This window comes from Lepidochelys kempii, chromosome 2, assembly GCF_965140285.1.
Source record: "Lepidochelys kempii isolate rLepKem1 chromosome 2, rLepKem1.hap1, whole genome shotgun sequence".
Lineage (NCBI taxonomy): Eukaryota > Metazoa > Chordata > Testudines > Cheloniidae > Lepidochelys > Lepidochelys kempii.
This window is the reverse complement of record NC_136381.1, coordinates 121612397-121632282: the sequence shown is the minus strand read 5'-3', so window position 1 is coordinate 121632282 and position 19886 is coordinate 121612397. Positions and strand designations below refer to the sequence as shown.

The 19886-nt window shown below is 41.6% G+C and overlaps 1 protein-coding gene across 1 annotated transcript; it reads left to right on the top strand.

The window, feature by feature from the left end:
- The first annotated feature begins 906 nt into the window (after positions 1–906).
- On the top strand, positions 907–19058 carry LOC140907062 (serpin B3-like). The gene is given in 9 exon segments (XM_073332198.1): positions 907–949; positions 952–1028; positions 5825–6007; positions 7636–7722; positions 8386–8529; positions 12156–12273; positions 13270–13412; positions 14886–15041; positions 16087–19058. Coding segments are annotated over 9 exon segments (1356 nt in total). The 3' UTR covers positions 16492–19058.
- Positions 19059–19886: the final 828 nt, after the last annotated feature.

Below are 19886 nucleotides of genomic sequence, written 5' to 3'. Positions count from 1 at the left end.
TTTAATCCAGCCTTTAAATTAAAAAGGGATACTAGCCCTCATCCTTCAGTGCTCACAGCACCCACAACTGCCTTGAATTAGAGAGAAACTTCTGACATGGGCATATTTTAGTGCTCATTCCAGGCATTCTTTGACAAGCCCATTTTTGGAGTCTTACATCCTCCACTTAAACATCCGGTATTGGTCACTGCTGGGACTGAATACCAGGCTCAAGTTGATTGTTTGTCTGATCTGGCATGGCAGTATCCATATCCCTAATGGTTTTAAATGGGGATGGTGGAGTCACAAGGCCTCACTGATCCCAGCATCACTCCAGTTTTACACTGATATGCCTCATCTGAAATCTATAGAGTTACACTGATTTAAAACTGGAATAATGCAGTGGAGAATCAGGCCACACAGAACACACATCCAGCAGAAAGACAAACATTTGTGTTGTTTGGTGTAAGTTAAACACTAGCTGTACTTATTTCAAACGAAAGAGAGTTGCAGTGGACATCACCAGCCATTCTTACTGTAGGCCACTTGGTGTTATTTTTGCTTATCCTATGTCTAAAATACCATATCTTATAACATCATTGTATTCATCTTCTAAATCTCTTAGTTTGCTGTTTAAAATACATACAATGGATCAATAATAAGGTCAAACTTTAAAACAAAAATTTCTGGGAAGTGGTCGGGAGCAAGAGTAGTTTTAGGTGGTGAAACATATTGGGCACTAGGGGTGGAGAATGTATGCTAGAAAGAAAGGGAGGTGCAATCTCATTTTATTTCTAAACCTATTTATTGCCAAACAAATATAGGGTATGTCAACAATCAAGGCAAACATTGCAACAGAAAGTTCTGGAAATTGGTGGGGAGGAGGTGTAAGCATAAGTGGTGAAAGATACAGACCTGTAAGAGTGGATGATGCAGGCTGGAAGGAAGTGCAACTGTTCTATATATCTAAACATATCAATTGCCTAACAAACAGACCCAGAACTTGGCTGAGGACACAAGTAATTCCTTCTCTCTCACAGGACTCTAAGGTAATGTAGATATTTGTATAGACACAATTAGCTTTTTGACAATTATTCTGAATTAGTTAAACCCTGGGCAGATTAAATGATAACATCCATGTCAAGCAGTAAAACAGGGCTTGCCCATTTCCATCATGAGTTTAGTTTAGATTTCTGTTTCTAGAAAACCGAGTGCAAATATTATAAACTTGCAGAGTTTTAAGAAAAAATGCTGATGTGGGGCAAGATGAATCAAAGGAAGAATTTTCTTAGTTCCTTAAAATCTTGAATTAGATAAATAAGGATAAATCTGTGCAGGTGGTAGTTCTTGCTGTTAGATTGCAAAAGACAGCAAATTCATGGGCCAAAAACTAAATTGTTGTTCCACCGAGGGGGAAGAAAAAAGATATTTTTAGTTTGCCACCTTCTTGTTTGACTTCTCATGACAAAAGAATTCATGACTTAGTATGTGTTTGGATACTCCATAATGAACCATATTGACTGTCAGGGAAACCTAAGAGGCCAAGGCCTGAGAACCAGATGATCAAAGGTATTTAGGCAACTAAAGATGCATTTTGGTGTGTACTGGGATTTTCAAAAGCACCTAAGCAGAGTAGGTGCCTAAGTCCTATTGAAATCAATCTTTAAATAATAATAAAGACCATGCGTGATTTGCGTGTCATACAAGTACCTAAGGATCGATTTACAGCAGAGACAATAGGTCAGATAATCTAAGGGAGTCTGGAATTATTGTCAACTAGATACGTGTTCCAGTTTCTGGGAAAGTTAGTTTGCCCCTATACAGAGAAAACAACACAAGCTGGAGACCAAGGTAAAATCCTGGGCCCACTGAATTCAACTAGAGTTGTGTGGTTGTTCTCAAATGAGCCAGGATTTCACCCCCAAATTGCTGAGGGTATCAGAGTCTGACAGTGAGTAGCAACTCACTGCTTGAGTAGTCCCATTGGAATGAACAGGACTACTCCAGGAGAAAGTCCTATTCAACATCCGTAAGGGTCTTTGAAATCAATTGGACAACTAAAAGAGTAAGGCACTACTCAATTTCAGTCCACATATCAGAATCTGACCCCTACTATTTTCTTAGTCCTTAATCTGGTCAAAACTTTCAACTCCAATGGGAATTTAGACAGTGGAAGTTCTGAATAAAGACAAATTAAGGATTTTTTTTCCACAATAGTACTGAATTCCATATTGATGCACAACATGTTTATAGGAAATGAAAAATGTTGTAAGTCCATTTGGCAAATCATTAGCAAAGGAGAACATTAAGCTAGGAAATTCACAGGTTCCTGCCAACCAAAGTCCGCAGGAAACCACAACTAAATTGCAGTTGTCTAAAGTGATACTGTTTTATAGCTATTAATATGGAGGATAGAAGACTATAGCTGGGTTTAAAAAATTAATTAATAAATCCAATTAAAATTACCAGGTGACACACAATATATATGTGGTCAATCAAACACATGTCATTTGGGAAATCTATGGGTCTTTGGCAGCGCTGTGCTTCCTATAACAGATATCAGGGTAGTAAGGAAGTGCGGCCGACTGAAGGAGAAAACAATAGTTAACCAGTACATTGAGGAAGGGTCTTTCTTTGGCCCCCAAAAACAAAAATCAAGAACTACTACTCTAGGAATCAAAAACAAATGTGAATTCAATGGACCTTCTTAGATGAATAAAGTTATGCATGTTCCCTTTTCACTACCCACACTCTATTCATTACTCTTGGCTCGAGTGGCTCTATGTCAGTGGAGGACCCCTCTGTGGAGAAGGATTCCCAAGGGGGCTGAATCCACCATATTTAGGGCAGCTCTGTGTTGGAGGATCAGTGCAAATATACAGCAAAGGGGGGTAGAATCTGACTCCTAGTGTCTTATCTTTCCTGGAGTCCACACACATTATACAAGAATGGTAATTACATTTTCTGAATGATAAAAGTTATTCTATGGATTGCATTCTAATTAGTTATGAAAGTTACCTTTAAGCAACCATTTGGACATAAAAAAGCAATAATTTTGGATATATAATAATGCCAGTGGGTGTTGCAAATGCTTTATATCCCAAAACTTTGCAAGATACCCCACCATAATCTAGCAAGCTTCAAACTTCATCTCTGGTGACCAGGTAAGCTTTTCTTCCATTTAAGGTTAACGTTTTAGTTACTGTTATAATTGGTGAAGGGAAGTTTTGTAAATCCTTTCGCTATACTCAATCCTTTTTAGATTTATACAGATTAGTCCAGCTTCTCCAGAATTTTACATCCACAGAGGATCGTGTGTTAAAGGTGCCAGGCTGGGGCTCAGGAGTCTATTCCTGCCTGTGTGACTGTGGGCAAGTCACTTTGGCAAAATTTGCAGATGTGGATGCCTAAAAGTAATAATTTAAACCCAGATTTAGATACCTAAATAAACAGCCTGCTTTTCAGAAGGCCTGATCCCCACAGATCCTGTTGGTTTAAGGTAAGTTACAATGCATTTATATCGGTGTAAGAGCAAAATTTGGCTTGCAGGATTTACATAAATTGTTGCAGGTGTCACCACTTTCCAAAGCATATCACATTGCTACATATAATCATCAACTCTTGTGAAATGTGCAATTTGCCAGCTATTAATGATTAGGAAAAGAAATTCTCAGCAATTGTCTTACTTGTTCCATAACAAAGCATTTTGCATTAACAATAACACACAAACTTCTCTTCTGAATCTCAGACTTCAGTAAATCTGTGCATATTTTTGAAAAGAGTCTGAGATGGAAATGAAATATTTAAGTAAGAAAATCACAGAATCATAGGAACGGAGGACTGGAATGGAGGACTGAACAGGTCATCTAGTCCAGTCTCCTGCACCGAGGCAGGACTAAGTATTATCTAGATCATCCCTGACAAGTGTTTGTCTAACCTGTTCTTAAAAACTTCTAGTGATGGGGTGTCAGTCCATGATCTGTTCCTCCTTGCATTTTGCTGTGACCCTGAGAGAACCTTTCCCAGGCATGAAAAGAGCTCTGTGTGGCTCGAAAGCCTGTCTTTCTCGCCAATAATAGAAGATACCTCACCCACCTTCTCTCCCTTGCAATTAGGAAGTTTTTCCTAATGTCAAATCTAAATGTCCCTTGCTGCGATTTAAGTCCATTACTTCTTATCCTGTCCCCAGTGACTAAGAAGAACAATTTATCACTTTCCTTGTTAGAACAACCTTTTAGTACTTGAAGACTGTGGTCATATCCCCCTTGAGTCTTCTCTTCTCCAGACTAAACAACCCAACTTTTTCAATCTTTCCTCATAGGTCATATTTTCTAGACTTTTACTTTTTTTTTTTTTTTTGCTCTTCTCTGGACTTTCTCCAATTTGTTCACATCTTTCCCAATTGTGGTGCCCAGAACTGGACACAGTACTCCAGTAAGGGCCTTATCAGTGGTGAGTAGAGTGGAAAAATTATTTCTCACATCTTGCTTACAAAATGAAAGGTGATGTTATATAACACTATTTCCGAGGAACAACAGTGGATTAGAATTTGGAAGGGGAAAGCCACGAGGATCATCCATTTGAATAGTGAAGAATCTCACCTAAGATGAGGGAGACCCACATTCAAGTCCCTGCTCCAATGACTAATTTATATTAAGTGGAGAAGCTTCAGTGGAAGAGACTCACTGAAGACTACCTGATAGCCTAGGTCTCATGGCATTCTCCTGAGCAATGAGAGATTCAAATTCAACTCACTGTTCCAAATCAGGCAGTGGGGCGAACTGAACCTCGGTCTCCCACATCCCAGGTGTATGCCCTAACCTTTGGGCAGAAGTTATATGGGACATTTCCACCACCTCTTTACTGGGCTAAAGATAAAAGGGGGGAGGGCAAGGAGCACAGCACCAGCCACTTAACAAATCTAACCTGAAAATGTTTTTTTGGCCCAAACTCTTTGGTAAATTTGTGTCAAATTCATGAATAGTTTCAGGTTGACCAAGATTACATTTTTTTAACAAATAAACTATGGGTCAGAAAAACTTCACCTGGGTCTTTTTATCTATTTGTGAAAGTCTTGGAATGCCTCCCTGGGAAGAAATCAAGGGTATCTCTTTTCAGAGTTAATGGAGACAGATTCCTATCAGTCAACCTCAATGGGAAAATGTATTGCAATAAATAGATGTTCACACATCTTACATAGTGTATATTTCTTTTATAATAGAATAAGCTGATTCAGTGATACCTTATCACATATTAATCAAATCATTTTCTACCCATTGTCTGTTGTTGTTACCTAGATACCAGGGGTCAAATTAGGCTCTCATTTACACCTGTGCATATCTGGATTCACCCCTCTGAAGTTGCTCTAGCTATAACTGGGTGCAAAAGAGAGCCTAGTGTGGCCCTGATCATATACAAACAGAAAGTGGAGCATCCCATAATCCCTCTCAGGAAGGCTGATTTTGAACTCAGACTGCTGTAAATCATGAGTAACTCCCCTGAAGTCAGATGGGGAGATGCATCAGTGGGTTTCATTGCTCTAAGAAACAGTGTTGGTAGAAGATTTTACTCCTTGTAGCATTGTACATTAGCCGCAGAAAAGGAAGAAAAAGGAGAGTCTCAATTTCCTGGTGGAGGATTGGAGATGAGTCTGTTTTCTTAATGGGAATTCTTTTTTTTAAAAGTCTGTATCACAAAGTTCCCAAAACTTATGCCCATTTCCACTCTGAAGCTAGACAAGAGTGTATAACTAGCAAGAAAGCCACTGAAAACATCTGATACAGTAAGAGGTTGAGAAAAGAGACTGTTGAACTCCATTGATTTGGTTTATTTTTTTCCTCGGCAGCTTTTCATTTTCACAATGAACTCCACCAGTGAAGCAACTACAAAATTTTGCCTTGACTTTTTCAAAGTACTGAACAAAGATTTTCCATCTGAAAATATCATCTATTCTCCTCTGAGTATCTCAGCTGCCCTGGGCATGGTCCTTCTTGGGGCCAGAGGTAATACTGCCGCCCAGATACAAAAGGTAGGCATCAATAAGTCATTTGTTTTATACCTGCATTTTTGTTCAACAATGGCAGACCATTCCCACGTGCAATGTCACCTGAGCTCCTCAAGGCTTTTCTTTCATTGTAACTCAGAGCAGTTTCCTTTTCCATGGGTAATATAGCCGGCACAAGCAGCAATTGCCCTAGTTAAGGTCGAAAGGCACTTCTATATTGAATGGGATTGAACTTTATGCCGTTGAAAGTGTGCCTGGCAGAAGATGCAGGCTGAAAACATAATTGTGAACTGGAAATAACATTTCCAGCCCAAGAACAAGAGATTTCCCCCCTCAAGCCCTGATCTTGCAACCATTCCATAAGTGTGTGTCATTACATACATGAGTAGTGGATAATGGTACTTGGGTGTATTATTGTTTGTAAGACTCTGGCCTGTTGCAGCTTCACTTACCCTCTGCTGAGGTTGGTCTATTTTGGCCCATAGGGATGTTTGAGCCTCTTGGCCAAAAGCTCAGCCCCAGCAGAAGAGGTCATCTCAGATAAAACCTAGAGAAACATTTCTTCAATATTTGCAATTTCTGGCCCCTCATCTTCATTTTACTCATACTGCTTGGTGACATTTCTGTGTTGTGCATTATACCAAAAGAGAGAGATGTAGCCTAAATGGTTATTTCATAAATCTGTGTATCTCAGATTCAGGGTCCTTTTTAGTTGCTTACAATGAACGTGCTGAGCGTCAGATTTACTAATGCTGAAGTGTCACAAGTTTGGTTGTAGTTATAAAAAATAATTTGAATATCTAGTTTGGCAAAAGTATTAACCTATTTTGGATCCCATGAGCCTGTATGAGTCACATTTTTCATTAGGAATGGGTTTGAATTTCTCAAGCTTGGATTGCACAGGAGTTAGTACTAATCAAGAATCATGTGGCATCAGTCTTTGAATACAGCTGTCATTATTAGAACTTCCAGATAGATATTTTGCTGTGAAGGCTAGACATGTGACCCAATACAGTTAGCAGCTGTAAAGGGATCTGCACATGAGAGGAATGAAATTAAAAAAAAAAAAAAAAAAAAAAAACAGGTTCCAATGCTAGTCAATGGCAAAACTCCTTTCTGCTTAAATATGGGTGGGAGCTAACTCTACATTTGACAAACAAACACTACATTTGTTGGAATTAAACCTAGCAAACTCTGAAAGCATTTCCATTGGTTTTGAGACTGTTCCTTAAATTTAGGTTTTGTAAAAAATAAGCTTTTATCCAAGTCCCAATCCTGCGATAGGATCCACTATTGCAAATCGCTGCATGCCTCCTGAATTTATTGCCCTATTGCAAGGTGTAAAAACTGAATATTATGGGAAGAAATAGAAAGTGAGTTCCACAGTCATAGAAATATAGCTCTCCCTTCTAGAGATTTTAAGTAGTATTCACTAAATGGCTTACTGATTTTGATGTCAATGGATGGACTGGGGCATCCAGTGATAAAAGTTGAGAACACCTGCCTTTTGACATCATGATGTCTATCTCCAGTAGAAAGGACAGTAGGTAAGACAGACAACTGAATTTTCTCGTGACAAGTTCAGTTTCACATTTTGTCGTAAGTAAATCAATACAGAGTATGACTGTTGCAATGTTACATTTCCACCTCAGGTTCTTCGCTTCATTGAACTTAGAGAAAATGAAAATCCAGGAACAGGAAGCTCTTCTGAAGCAACAAGAAGTGATGACAATTCAGAGGTAGTCACAGACTACCTCTTCCTCCCCAGCTGCCGGTATCTTAGAACAAATGTTGGAGCTGGACAAACTTTGGAATTTAGATTCAACTTCCCCAAATTGGCAGATTAGAATTATAACATAAAAATGGGGGGGAATGCTGTGATGGTGGGTGACAGAAGGTAAAGGGAGAAGGATAAAAATGTACACAAGATAGCAAAGAGTAAGGTTTAGGGGTTTTTTTTATTGAAAATGCTGTTCAATTATATGCTTGATTTGGGGCATTCAGAAGTGATCAGTTCAGTTTGCATCTTGCTATTTCCGTGAGCTCCTATCATGATCATGAGCACATCTGCATGTATAACTCAGACATACAGAAAGCATTCACAGCTGTACTACCCTGAACATTTTTAATTGTTCAACAAATTCGCAGGTGTAGTGCTCCATAAGTAACAAGTGGAAAATCCCAAAAGAGCCACAGATTACTTAGTCCTTATAATAGGACTTTTGCTCCATAGATCTCCAGATTATCAGGAACAAGAACAAGTCAGACAAGGCAAAGCTAGTTAAGTTATTGAATCTGAATGGTTTAATAGAAGAACGATTATTTTAAAAAAACCAGTGTCTCTGTTACTCTCAGCCTTCTTCAGTCAGAAATAAACTACAGCAGCTTTGTGTTATTTGAAGGTTCCTGATAATCAGTGTGATATATCTGGAGGGATTCATTCCCAGTTTAATGACATCTTCTCTGCAATCAACAAACCTACCACTTCTTACGAACTGGCTAATGCCAACAGACTGTATGGAGAAAAGACATTCAATTTTCTTCAGGTGAGTTGCACTGGGGATTCACATTAACGGCCTGTGACATTGTAGGACAGATAGAGATGAACAGCATGGACTTAGTTCAGCTGAGGTCCCATTTCCTGCTGACTTGTATGTGATGTGGCAAAGTACCTTGTTCTCCTCAGCAGACTCAATCCTTTTAGCCTGGGAGACACTGGCTTGGGCAAGGCAAATCCTTACAGGTAGCACAGGGTCTGGTTAGTCCTTTCCCTGATCAGTCCCTGGTGCTTACTTTCCCTCCCTTCTGGGCAGGGAGTGCAGCCTCCCTTCCTGGAAGGATTCTGTGTCTTGCTGCCCTTATTCTACTGGCGGCTTCCCTACTTCTCTCACTCTCTCACCCCCTCCCCCTACTTCCACCCCGGGGAGGGTTAAAAAAAAAAAAAAAAGAAAGAAAGAAAAAGAAAAAAAAAGGGTCTCCAGCAGTTGGAGCCAGCTGAACCTAATTAGTTCTCTAGCAACCCCTTTTCCAGCTGAACCTTATTTCCCCATGGTTCTCCTCAGTGGACAGGGAGAGGCCTTTTAATCCCCTGGGACTAATTACTACTCCTCCCTTTTTTGTAGCTGTTTGTTCTGGGTTTACCACAGTGAGTTGTGTCCACTTAGACAAGGGGTGGAGTTGATCCCATGGAGGTACTGAACAGTAGGACAGAACAGCCAATCATCTTAAAATAAAGTGGTTCCGGAATGGAATATTTAAGATAACTTCAATCTAAGGTCTTAGTTACAGGCTCTGCTCATTTCTCCCCGGTCATAGAGCATTATAACCTAACTGTAATTAGGTGTGTTGAACAGCACTGAAAGCAAAATTTCTAAGTGTTTACTATTACTATTTATATTATGGTAGTGCCTACAGGCCAGGATCTCCCTGGGCTACACACGGTACAAAAATATAACAAAGAGACGGCATTATGTGAACCTCACCCTGAAAAGCTGTTTTATACAGTACATTATTGTTACTCAGGTTTGTCTTCAGCTTTGTAACTATTACTTAAATAATTACTTCAGTACATCAACAGCAAAATAAAGTTTAGAGGGTTGCTATAGTCAAAAAAGTAACTGTTTAATCATGGCACCAGATACTCAGATATATATTCAGAGTTGTATTTGTTTATTTCATTGACAAAATTAAGATTTTAATGCTTTTTACTCTTGTTAGCACTCTAGAAGTAATACAATGATAGAAAAGTGAGCTAGAATTATGAATTCTGGCTCATGAAAATTCAATAAAATTGCTAGCTATGTTCTGGGGTTTCATGCTACATTTTTAACCAATTTATTTCACATTATTTACAAGGCCTCACCATTTCATTTGTGTGAAATTTCATAGGCCCCAAAACTATTCACAAATCAGCTTTCAAAATTTGCTTCTAGTTTTAAATTTTATGTGGCAGCACCATTGTAGTCATCTTTAGTTATTTTGGCTGGTGGGGAAAAAGAAACATTACAAGACAGTGCTTCAAAACATTCATGAATTACATATAAATATACAGTCATGGACACACTAAGTTAGACAGCGACAGAAGTGGCCAGACAGTATATATTGGTTTCTACTTCCAAGATAAATTCAGGGTTCTACCTGTAGAACTAACAGAAAGACCTGTAGTGGGTCCTGTTCCACCAGTTTCTCCTGTTCCGCAGTCTACCCAGGATGGAAAGTAAACTTGAGAGACCTAAGGATTGGTTGCTGCAAGAGGAGGCGCATCTATCAGATCTTTCCACTGAATAGGAGTAGGAAGTGGCCTACGTGAAAATGGTCCCCCAGTCCTTTAGGGCATAAGCAGCCATTTAAGGACCACGAGAGGACCTGTGACAACCAGATATTCTGGTTATTCAAGAGCGACCTAGGTCCACCTTCCATTGTGTAACCAGAACCTGATGTTCTCTAAATGCCTGCTAAAGCGGTTAGGTTGCCAGGGGGCTATATATGTTTATTGCATCTAAAAAACAGAGAGTAAATCAGCTTTACATAACATGATCACATGGAAAAGCAAACACCAGCCTCACCACAGCAGTAGTGAGAAGTCTGGGGAGAAGTCATTATTATTTGTGATGAGTAGTATAACACAGGGGCCCCAACCAGTGACGAGCTGCCAAAATCTTAACAACGGGTTCCCTCCTCACCCAACGAGGGGGTTGTTGCTCACCCCCAACCTCCGGGACTCCTGTCCCATCCAACCCCCTCTCCTGTTCTTTGACTGCCCCCAGAACCGGGCAGGAGGGTCTCATGGGCCACCATAGTGGGTGCCCACCCCACCCCTATGAGCCAGAAGCACCTGCCAGAGGGCGAGGTGGGGAGTCCCAGCGGTGCTTACCTGGGGCAGCTCCCAGGAATCATCCGGCAGGTCCCACTGGCTCCTGTGGGGGGGAGCATAGCTAGGGGGGGAGCGGCCGCGCCCCCCACTGATCACATCAAAAGTGGTGCCTTAGGCACTGACTCCCTGGGTGCTCCGGGGCTGGAGCACCCACGGGGAAAAATTGGTGGGTGCAGAGTACCCACCAGCAGCTCCCTGCCCCGCACCCGATCTCAGATCACCTCCACTCTGCCTCGTCCCCTGAAACCACCGCGCCCCCACCCCCACCAGCTTCCCGCAAATCAGTGGTTTGGCGGGAAGCCGGGGAAAGCAGAGAAGCAGGCCGCAGCTTCCCACTCAGGCCGAGGATGGCGGAGGTGAGCCCCCACCCCCACAGGTTAACTGCTGCGGCACGGTTGGCCCTCCTCGCTGTCCCCCCCGCCGGAGCTCACCTCCACCTCCCTGGGCCTGAGCGGGAAGCCGCCGCTTGCTTCTCAGCCCACCCTGGCTTCCCGCGCGAACAGCTGATTCGTGGGAAGCCTGTGGGGGTGGAGAAGCAGAGCGGGGCGGCGCGTTCAGGGGAGGAGATGGAGGCGGAGCGGAGGTGAGCTGGGACCGGGGAGCTACCGGTGGGTGCTCTGCACCCTCCAAATTTTCCCCTTGGGTGCTCCAGGGCTGGAGCACCCGTGGAGTCGTCGCCTAAGGCGCCGCTTTTGGCTTGGTAAATTTAGAAGCCCTTTTAGAACTGGTTGCCCCTCGCGGAACAACCGGTTCTAAAAGGGCTTCTAAATTTAACAACCAGTTCTAGTGAACCGGTGCGAACCGGCTCCAGCTCACCACCGGCCCCGACCAGGGTCAGGGCCCTGTTCTGCTAGAATGCTGTAGAAACATAGTAAAAGACTTCCCCACAACTTACAATATAAATAGACAGGACAGACACAGAGGTAGGAGAAAAGCAGTATCACTATCCTTATTTCACAGTTGGGGAACTGAGACACAAAGATTAAATGACGCTCTCAAGGTCATACAATGACTCTGTCACAGACTCAATCAGCTGGCGGAACTTCAAAAAGGTTCAGTGTTTGACTTTTTTATGTAAACTGTCCAAACCTATGTGGCCCTGTATCTATGCTCTACCCATCTGGTCCAGTTCCTTCTGCTAGTCCCCACACTGTCTCTAGCATGTACAAACAATATTTTGTATATTTCTTGCAGTGTTGCAGAACTAAAAAACAGCGACATTTTATTTTATTCAGGAGACAGCCAAAAAAGAGACCTGTTTTCTGATATATTCTTCTGATCTTCTCTCTTATTGTACAGCAATACCTGTCCTGCATCCAAAAGTTATACCAGGCTGAATTGAAACCAGCTGATTTTCTGAATGCTGCAGAGGAAACCAGGCAGCAGATAAATTTGTGGGTTGAAACCTTTACAAAGGGTAAGGACAAGTCAGCCATTGGCTGCTATTTCTTGATATTTAATAAAAAAACCAATGAGGTAAAGTGTACAAGGTGCTCAAAAACCTGGAGGAGAAAACTATTTTGTCATAATTGGAGCATGCCCAGTATGCAGTGGCAGCTCTCAGCAATTTGACCACCTGAGTGACCTGAAGATGGATCATTAATTCCCACAGAGAAAACATATTTGAGGAGAACAGAGTAGCCAGCAGACTCTGGACCTAGTACAACACCCATTGAAATCAATAGGAATTCTTCTGACAACTTCAGTGGGTGCTGGATGAGACCACCAGTGTGGTTGACTGCATGGAGTTTAAGGAATTATTCAGTCAGATGCAAGAGGTATTGGAGCAAGGAGAGGGAACCTTCAAAAAGTACCTTGATTTATGAGCTCCTCCACAGAGAAGCAAAAAGAAAAGGAGTACTTGTGGCACATTAGACACTAACAAATTTATTTGAGCATAAGCTTTCGTGAGCTACAGCTCACTTCATCGGATGCATTCAGCAGTAGCTCACGAAAGCTTATGCTCAAATAAATAGGTTAGTCTCTAAGGTGCCACAAGTACTCCTTTTCTTTTTGTGAATACAGACTAACACGGCTGCTACTTTGAAATCTACAGATAAGGTAAATGACAGCACACTACTTAAAATTGACTTGGATCCAAGACTAGTCGGCAGAAAAAGAATAAAATGGCCATTTTAGGAGATGGCATCTATTCTCCATTATTCACTTGAAGCACATTAGTGTGGGGAAGCGACAAAGATGCTGCTTGTGTTGCACTTGTTCTGTGAATAGATAGAAGACTTCAGCCTCTTAGGCCTGTCAGTCTAATATCTTTCATGTGTGTCCAGTGTCATGTGTATATTCTTACACCCAGGTACATAGATGCACTGTACATCAATGTTATTACAACAGATAAATGGAACTAGAGTTACTGAACTGCCAAAATGAAATAATTTGCCTCCATTTTTTTAAGGTAAAATCAAGGACCTCCTTGCCCCAGGCACTATTTCTTCCGGTACTAAGTTAGTCCTCGTGAATGCTGTCTACTTCAAAGGGCAATGGGAAGTGGAATTTGACAGAAAAAACACCAAAGAAAGAGCTTTTCAGATTAATAAGGTAGAGTACAGAAATACACATATCACATCATTGCTTCTATTGTTTTACACGCTTGGCAGAAAATGGGGAGCTACCATGGGATATGGCCCTCTGCCTGGAGACCAGCTCTGTGGGTGGAGAGGGAGCTGTTTCCCAAAGCTTCTGCTAGAAGAGTGCATCATGCCTGACACATGTACAATGCCTCACAAAGCCACTTGGAGCACAGGGGAAGTCAGTGTATAAGAAGCTGTGGCCTGTCAGCTCTTCATTCAGGAGTGAAAGTGCTCAGGACAAAGCCCTGCTTTTTCCCCTTCCCCTTTGGGGTTGCGGGTGCAGTTAGGTTTACTATCCTTGTAAAGATTTGCACTCATGTGAGCAAAGACCAACTGGCCCCTGAGCAGAGGCCTAGCATAAGGGTGCTTCTTGTACCTTCCCTCACTACACTCCCAAGTTGGAGCAATCCACAGTCTGGCCTCTAATTATCTTCTTCATAGACCCTTAACTGGTTTCCATTGTATTCAGACCTACAATGAGCTGTTCTGCTGCCACATTTACAATGACGGCCACCAAGCGATCCATTTAGTCTGTGTTCAGTTTCCACATTCTGTCACTAGATTGAGCTCTCTCCTCATTAAGGTTGAATACTGAAAGTGGGGTTTTTTTAGGTGACATTCTGCACATTGTCCCAGTGCTACTCCCCCCACCCCCATCCCACCCGTTGGGTGGGCAGTGAATGTAGAGTAGCCAGCTTCGTACTGCTTCAGTTCCATTTCACCTTCTGTTGGTCACACATTAGCACAATGTAGCAAAAATAGGTTGGCAACGTTGCGAGGGAAACATTTGTTTAGCTAAAGGAAAATTGTTCCTAGTGGAATTTGTTTCCATGAAATTGTTTTGTGGATGTCTGTTGCTTTTAGGTTTTGTAAATTTCTGGGTCAACTTGACCTAAGAACATGCTATTATATTGAAATTTAAATTAAACAGAAGATGGAAAGCCTGTCGTTTTAATGTCCTTAGCGTGGTTCTCAAGCTCGACAACCTAACTGTGAGGCACACACTATCAGTGGCAACTACTGAAAGTGTTGGTCCAACAAAATAGCATTAACTGTTCTTCTAAACCTTCTATTCGTCGTGGGGTGGGTGCACCTGAGTGCAGACACAGGGAGATGATAAATGGTATCTTAGCTTTAAAGGGGCAGGGGAGAAGCAACATCGTGGAATCCTGGACCATGGGGACTAGTTTCCTAGTCCCCCTTCCCCCGATGCCTCACTGACCCCTTTCCCTTGAGTCCAAGATAGAGATGAATCTGTTGTGAGATGCTTGAAGAGATTCAAGGGGACTATATACACCTTTCTTTAGAAGGTGCGAATCTGGCCCTAAACAATCACTGCAGCATTCAGGTCCAAGTGAAGATATAATACAAGGGAAAATATGTAAATACAGGAGGATATATTGTATGAATTTCATTTGTTACTAATTGTCATTGCTTTCAGACTACAAGCAAACCTGTGCAGATGATGTACAAAATGGGCGAGTATAAAATAGCTACAATAAAGGAGCATGATTGTCAGGTGCTTGAACTCCCGTACAAGGGTGATGACCTGAGTATGTATATACTGCTGCCAAAAGACTACACGGGTCTAACACAGGTAAAGTTACCTATGATGAGATGATAACCTTATAACCAGAATATGAACATGGCAATATATCTCTGACCACCTGGACAGGCAGTATAGAAGAAAATTACCTTTCCTCCTCCTTGTTGCAGAGTATGCAGCATGTTGAATAGTAAATCTGAAGGCAGGCTGCTTATGCTGTTCCTGTGTCTATTGAATTTTCAGGAAACAAACAATGAGCCAGCCTTTTTATTCTCCAAATGGGGCACAGTGACAATGTAATTCATAGCTAATTGCTACATTTTTGTATTATCAACCTTTCTAAACAGTTAATACCCACACAGACTCGTCTAAAAGTGAATGAATAATAAATGCAAACAATATAGGTAACGCATCGGCAGATCCACAGAGGCTGTCTGCCACATATTGCTGCCAGACTTAACATCTGATCCATCTCCCTAACCCTTCTCCCATACAATTTAATTGCAAAACACCCATTGACTTCACTGTTGCAGGATCAAGTCCTTTAGCTTTAATGGTAGAGGTCTGAGCACTGAAGTTAAAAGTTTCATCATTGACTCCCACTGTTGACCCAGCATTGTGGTCATTATATTTACATTAAAAAAAAGAAAACAAGATTCTATAATCAACACTGGACAAACACTTATTTGGAAATCTTTAGGGTACAGCTACATAGAGATAAAAGCCCTGCAGCTGAGGGGCTAAAAATTGTGGTGTACACGTTCAGGCTTAGGCTGGAGCCTGAGTTCTAGGACTCTGTGAGGGTGGAGGGTCCCAGAGGTTGGGCTCCAGCCTGCGTCCAAATGTCCACACAGCAATTTTTCAGCCATGTAGCCCGAGTCAGCTAAGACGGGCCAGCTGTTTTTATTCCTTTGTAGACATACTGTTAGTGTACGTCATGCTACTGACCTCAGTAGTATTGTAAGAATCATGCCTGATGTGGCTACCACAGTGTGAATGAAAAATCATTTTTCCAATTTCTCACACAGTTGCATGTCTTGTTGATTTTGACGCATAACCACAAGATTCTGATTCCCATGTATCTTTATACCTGTAGCTGGAAAAGGAACTTACTTATGAGAAATTAACAACTTGGATTAGCCCCGATCATTTGAAAGAAGATGAAGTGGAGGTGTCTCTTCCTCGGTTCAAAATCGAGACAAGCGCTCAACTTAAGCAACATTTAGAAGCTTTAGGAATGACCGATGTGTTTCGCCCAGGAGTATCAGATTTATCTGGAATGGCAAAAAGAGATGGCCTCTCTGTGAGTCAGGTTGTCCATAAGGCTTATGCAGAGGTCAATGAAGAGGGCACTGTGGCAGCAGCTGCAACTGAAATTGGCCTAAGTGGATCCTCATTAAGAATACCTGTACAGTTTGTGGCTGATCACCCTTTCCTCTTCTTCATCAGACACCAAAAAACCAAATGCATTCTCTTCTATGGTAGAGTCTCTTCTCCTTAAAGGGAAATCTCTAATTAACCCACGAGATCCTGGGCCACAGAATTGTAGTACAGAAAATACAACAGAAATGTTATTCTCTTCATTTTCTCTTTTCCTTGCACTCTAGCTAGATAGTGACTCCATAGTTATGGGTGAAAATGCCACACGATGCTCATAGCAGGACTGTGATACTAGCACCACAGTCCTACCTTGTCTGCTGCTTCCCTCCCCCGCAAACTTGCTTCTCGTTCCTACTTAAAGAATGTCCCACTCTCTCAGCACCTGAGGAAGGGCACCTCTGCAAAGTCCCAAATCACTAGGAATCTCCTTGACCAAAGCTTTGCTAACTAGTAGTGAAATAAAGAACTATGAATTTTATTAATCATCCTGAACTGAATAGGTATCAACACAAGCATTGACCAAACTCTTGCAGTGGAGAACCTGGCCCTGAGTTGTGGCAATGTAACAGGTGAATAATCAGGCTCATTGTTTTCACAGTTATTGTTATTGCCCTTCTGCCACCTTTACTACTTCTGGAGGAATTCTGTGCCAAAAAATTAAAAACTCTGTGCACAATATTTTAAAATTCTGCAAAATTCTTCTTTTTAATTTGGGAAAACAACACAAAATAATCATGCCAGTTTCAATTATTTTGGTAATTAATTTCAAAATATCTATCAGCAAGTATGTCTGTAACAATACAGGCAAAAATATAGCCTGGAAATGTTTTTTGATTAATAGATTTCTTATTAGGCATATTCATACAGAATTTTGTGTAATGATTAATTTAAACTAAATTAATACAGAACTTTGTGTAATGATTCATTTAAAGTACACCTGTACTCACAGAGAGTTGTGTTTACTCCATGAGGAATCCTGCTGAAATGAGTAGGACTACCAGGGAGGAAGGCAGTACTCAATATAATGTGGAGCAAGAGGGAGAAGGGAGAGCTGGAAAACAGAGTCTGACCCTTTCGCACCCGAATATAAAGTTAACACTGTACACCGATACAAACTCCTACAGTCAGGGTGAGAGTTAGGGATGTTGTGGAAACTTTGTACTTCCTGACACCTGCATTGAAAACTAACAATAATGTTGCTGTGACCCCAGAACCTCTTAATACCAGGTGGCAAGGGGGTGCAGAGGGCTCCAAGGTTCTCCTGATTCTCATTCATCAAAAGAACGTCATGTGAGGTCAGAAATAAGAGTCCGTGTTGTGCTCTTCATCAATTCTGTTGTGAAATGTATGTGAGGAAACCATGTAAGGAGTGGTGTATCTATACTGAACATATGTTCTTAAAGTCTGTGTCTGGGGGCTGGTCACCAGCAAAGATAAAAAACCGATTTTTTGTCATACACGAGATGTTTAGCCACCTACATATTTACATGTACATTGAGCATTGTCTCATTCACAATGGGTCTCCTATCACCAGTCTGAACGGAATGAAAATGAAGGATTGTGAATACTTCAGAAAGGAACTAATAGGAAGAAAACAGCAGGGAGGGAGAACCTTATCTTGAAGTGCACCTCAATGGTTTGTTCTACTATATTTGGGGGGCAAAGAAGACACCCAGGCATCCCTGAGCTAGGAAGCAAATAGACAGCAGATTTGCTTCATGAAGGTGGAATCTCAGCCAGGCTGGGCTGAAAACACTGGAGAGAACTTTGGGTGAGATAAGTTTCTTTATTTAGCTGGTCAATTTCTTAGTTAAGTTTAGCTAGTCTATAGAAAGAGCGTTATTTTGCTTTATATGTAACCATTTAATTCCAGTATTTTTGCTCACTATTACTTGAATCTCTAGTCTTTGATAATAAATGTATTCTTGTTTTCACTATAAACATATCTAAGTGCTGTGGTGTGAAGTAAAGGAATGATCCTGAGTTGAATCTTACAAACTGGTGTGTACTGTTTCTTTGGGAACGGCAGGCCCGGTAATTCTGTGATTGTTCAGTGGATCAGGGACCAGACACTGCAGGGAATGCTCTGAGGACTCGAGGGTTGATGTGTGTCCATCACTACTTGTGCAGAGAGGACAAGGCCTGAGGGATTCTGGAGGGCAGTGCTTGTATTGCCAGAAGCTGTTGGTTTCAGGGAGCTGATCCACAGCAGGCACAGACATGACTGCTTCACACTAAGGCCAGATGGGCGTGAGGTGCCTCAGAACCCTGGGTACCCCTGGGGAGCGTCACACTTGCATTAGCAGTTTTAAAAATCATTTAATTGGTTATAATTTGACTAAGTCCAGTTGTTTGCCACGAGCTGTGAGACTATTGTGACAGGAAACTTGGGATCTTCCAAATTGCATGTAGCGATTTCCTGCCAGTTGTTTAGAGTTTAACACAAAATTAGAAAATTTTGTTGACTTGTCAGAAAAATCTAAATTGTAATTAACCAATTGTCTTCCAAAAGGGCAACTGGGGAAAATAACTCTCTTTCTGCAGCGCTCTCAAGATTGTAATTTTATGGCTTTTCTTTGGTGAAGTATTATAGATGTATTTTGCTTTTGACCTTTTAATTTGTGCAATTGCAATGCATCTATACCGCTATCAAGTCAAAGATTCAATAAATCACTACGTATTTTGTCATTTTCAGTAGTGGCAGGGAAATAAGCCAAACAGAAGCTGAAGACATACCTGTGTGCATGTGATAAGAGTGAAGCTGCAAGAGTATAACACTACTATAAATGGTCACATAGTGATAGACAGTATGTAGACCCCTTGTTCCAGACAGCACTTGGGCATGTACTTATGTCCCACTGATTGTAATGGGACTCAAGCAGTGCTTAGCATGTGTTTAAGTGCTGTCCTGAATACTCTCCTCAATCACGGCTATAACATACACCTTCTTCTAATAATTTTTAAGGGACAAGTGAGTACTAATAATTAATATCGATATTTTGGCAATGCTACTCAGTTTCATTTTCCAGTTTTATACTCCCCTGTTTCCTAATCATAAATGGGGAGTCTTAAAACATTGTTTCTCTAATAAACCAATATAATCTACCTAGACAAGTTTTTAGCATACATTTATGTCCCCTGAAAAAATGTGCAAAAGAAAGAAGTTGAAATCTACAGACTACTCTGTACATTTGAGGTGAAAAACAAGAAAGCAGCCTTCTGCCTGTAATTTAGGGCTTGAAGCAACCCCCTGGGAACTGGGAGGGAAGAGTTTGGAGCAGGCACCAGGAAGCCTGTCTGTGCACATGGCTGGAAAGTTAGCTGCAGTTGCAGTCATGGCAGGTGCACCACTTGTGGCTGGGTGGTGTAGCAGCTCACCATCTAGCACCCCTTGCCGACAGCTTCTACGGCCCTGGTTGGTGTCTCTTCTCATGACTTGGCCTTCCTGCCACTTTAGAGTCCCTCTCCTTCCAGAGTTTCCGTGTGCCACATGTACAGTGCCCTACACAATACTGG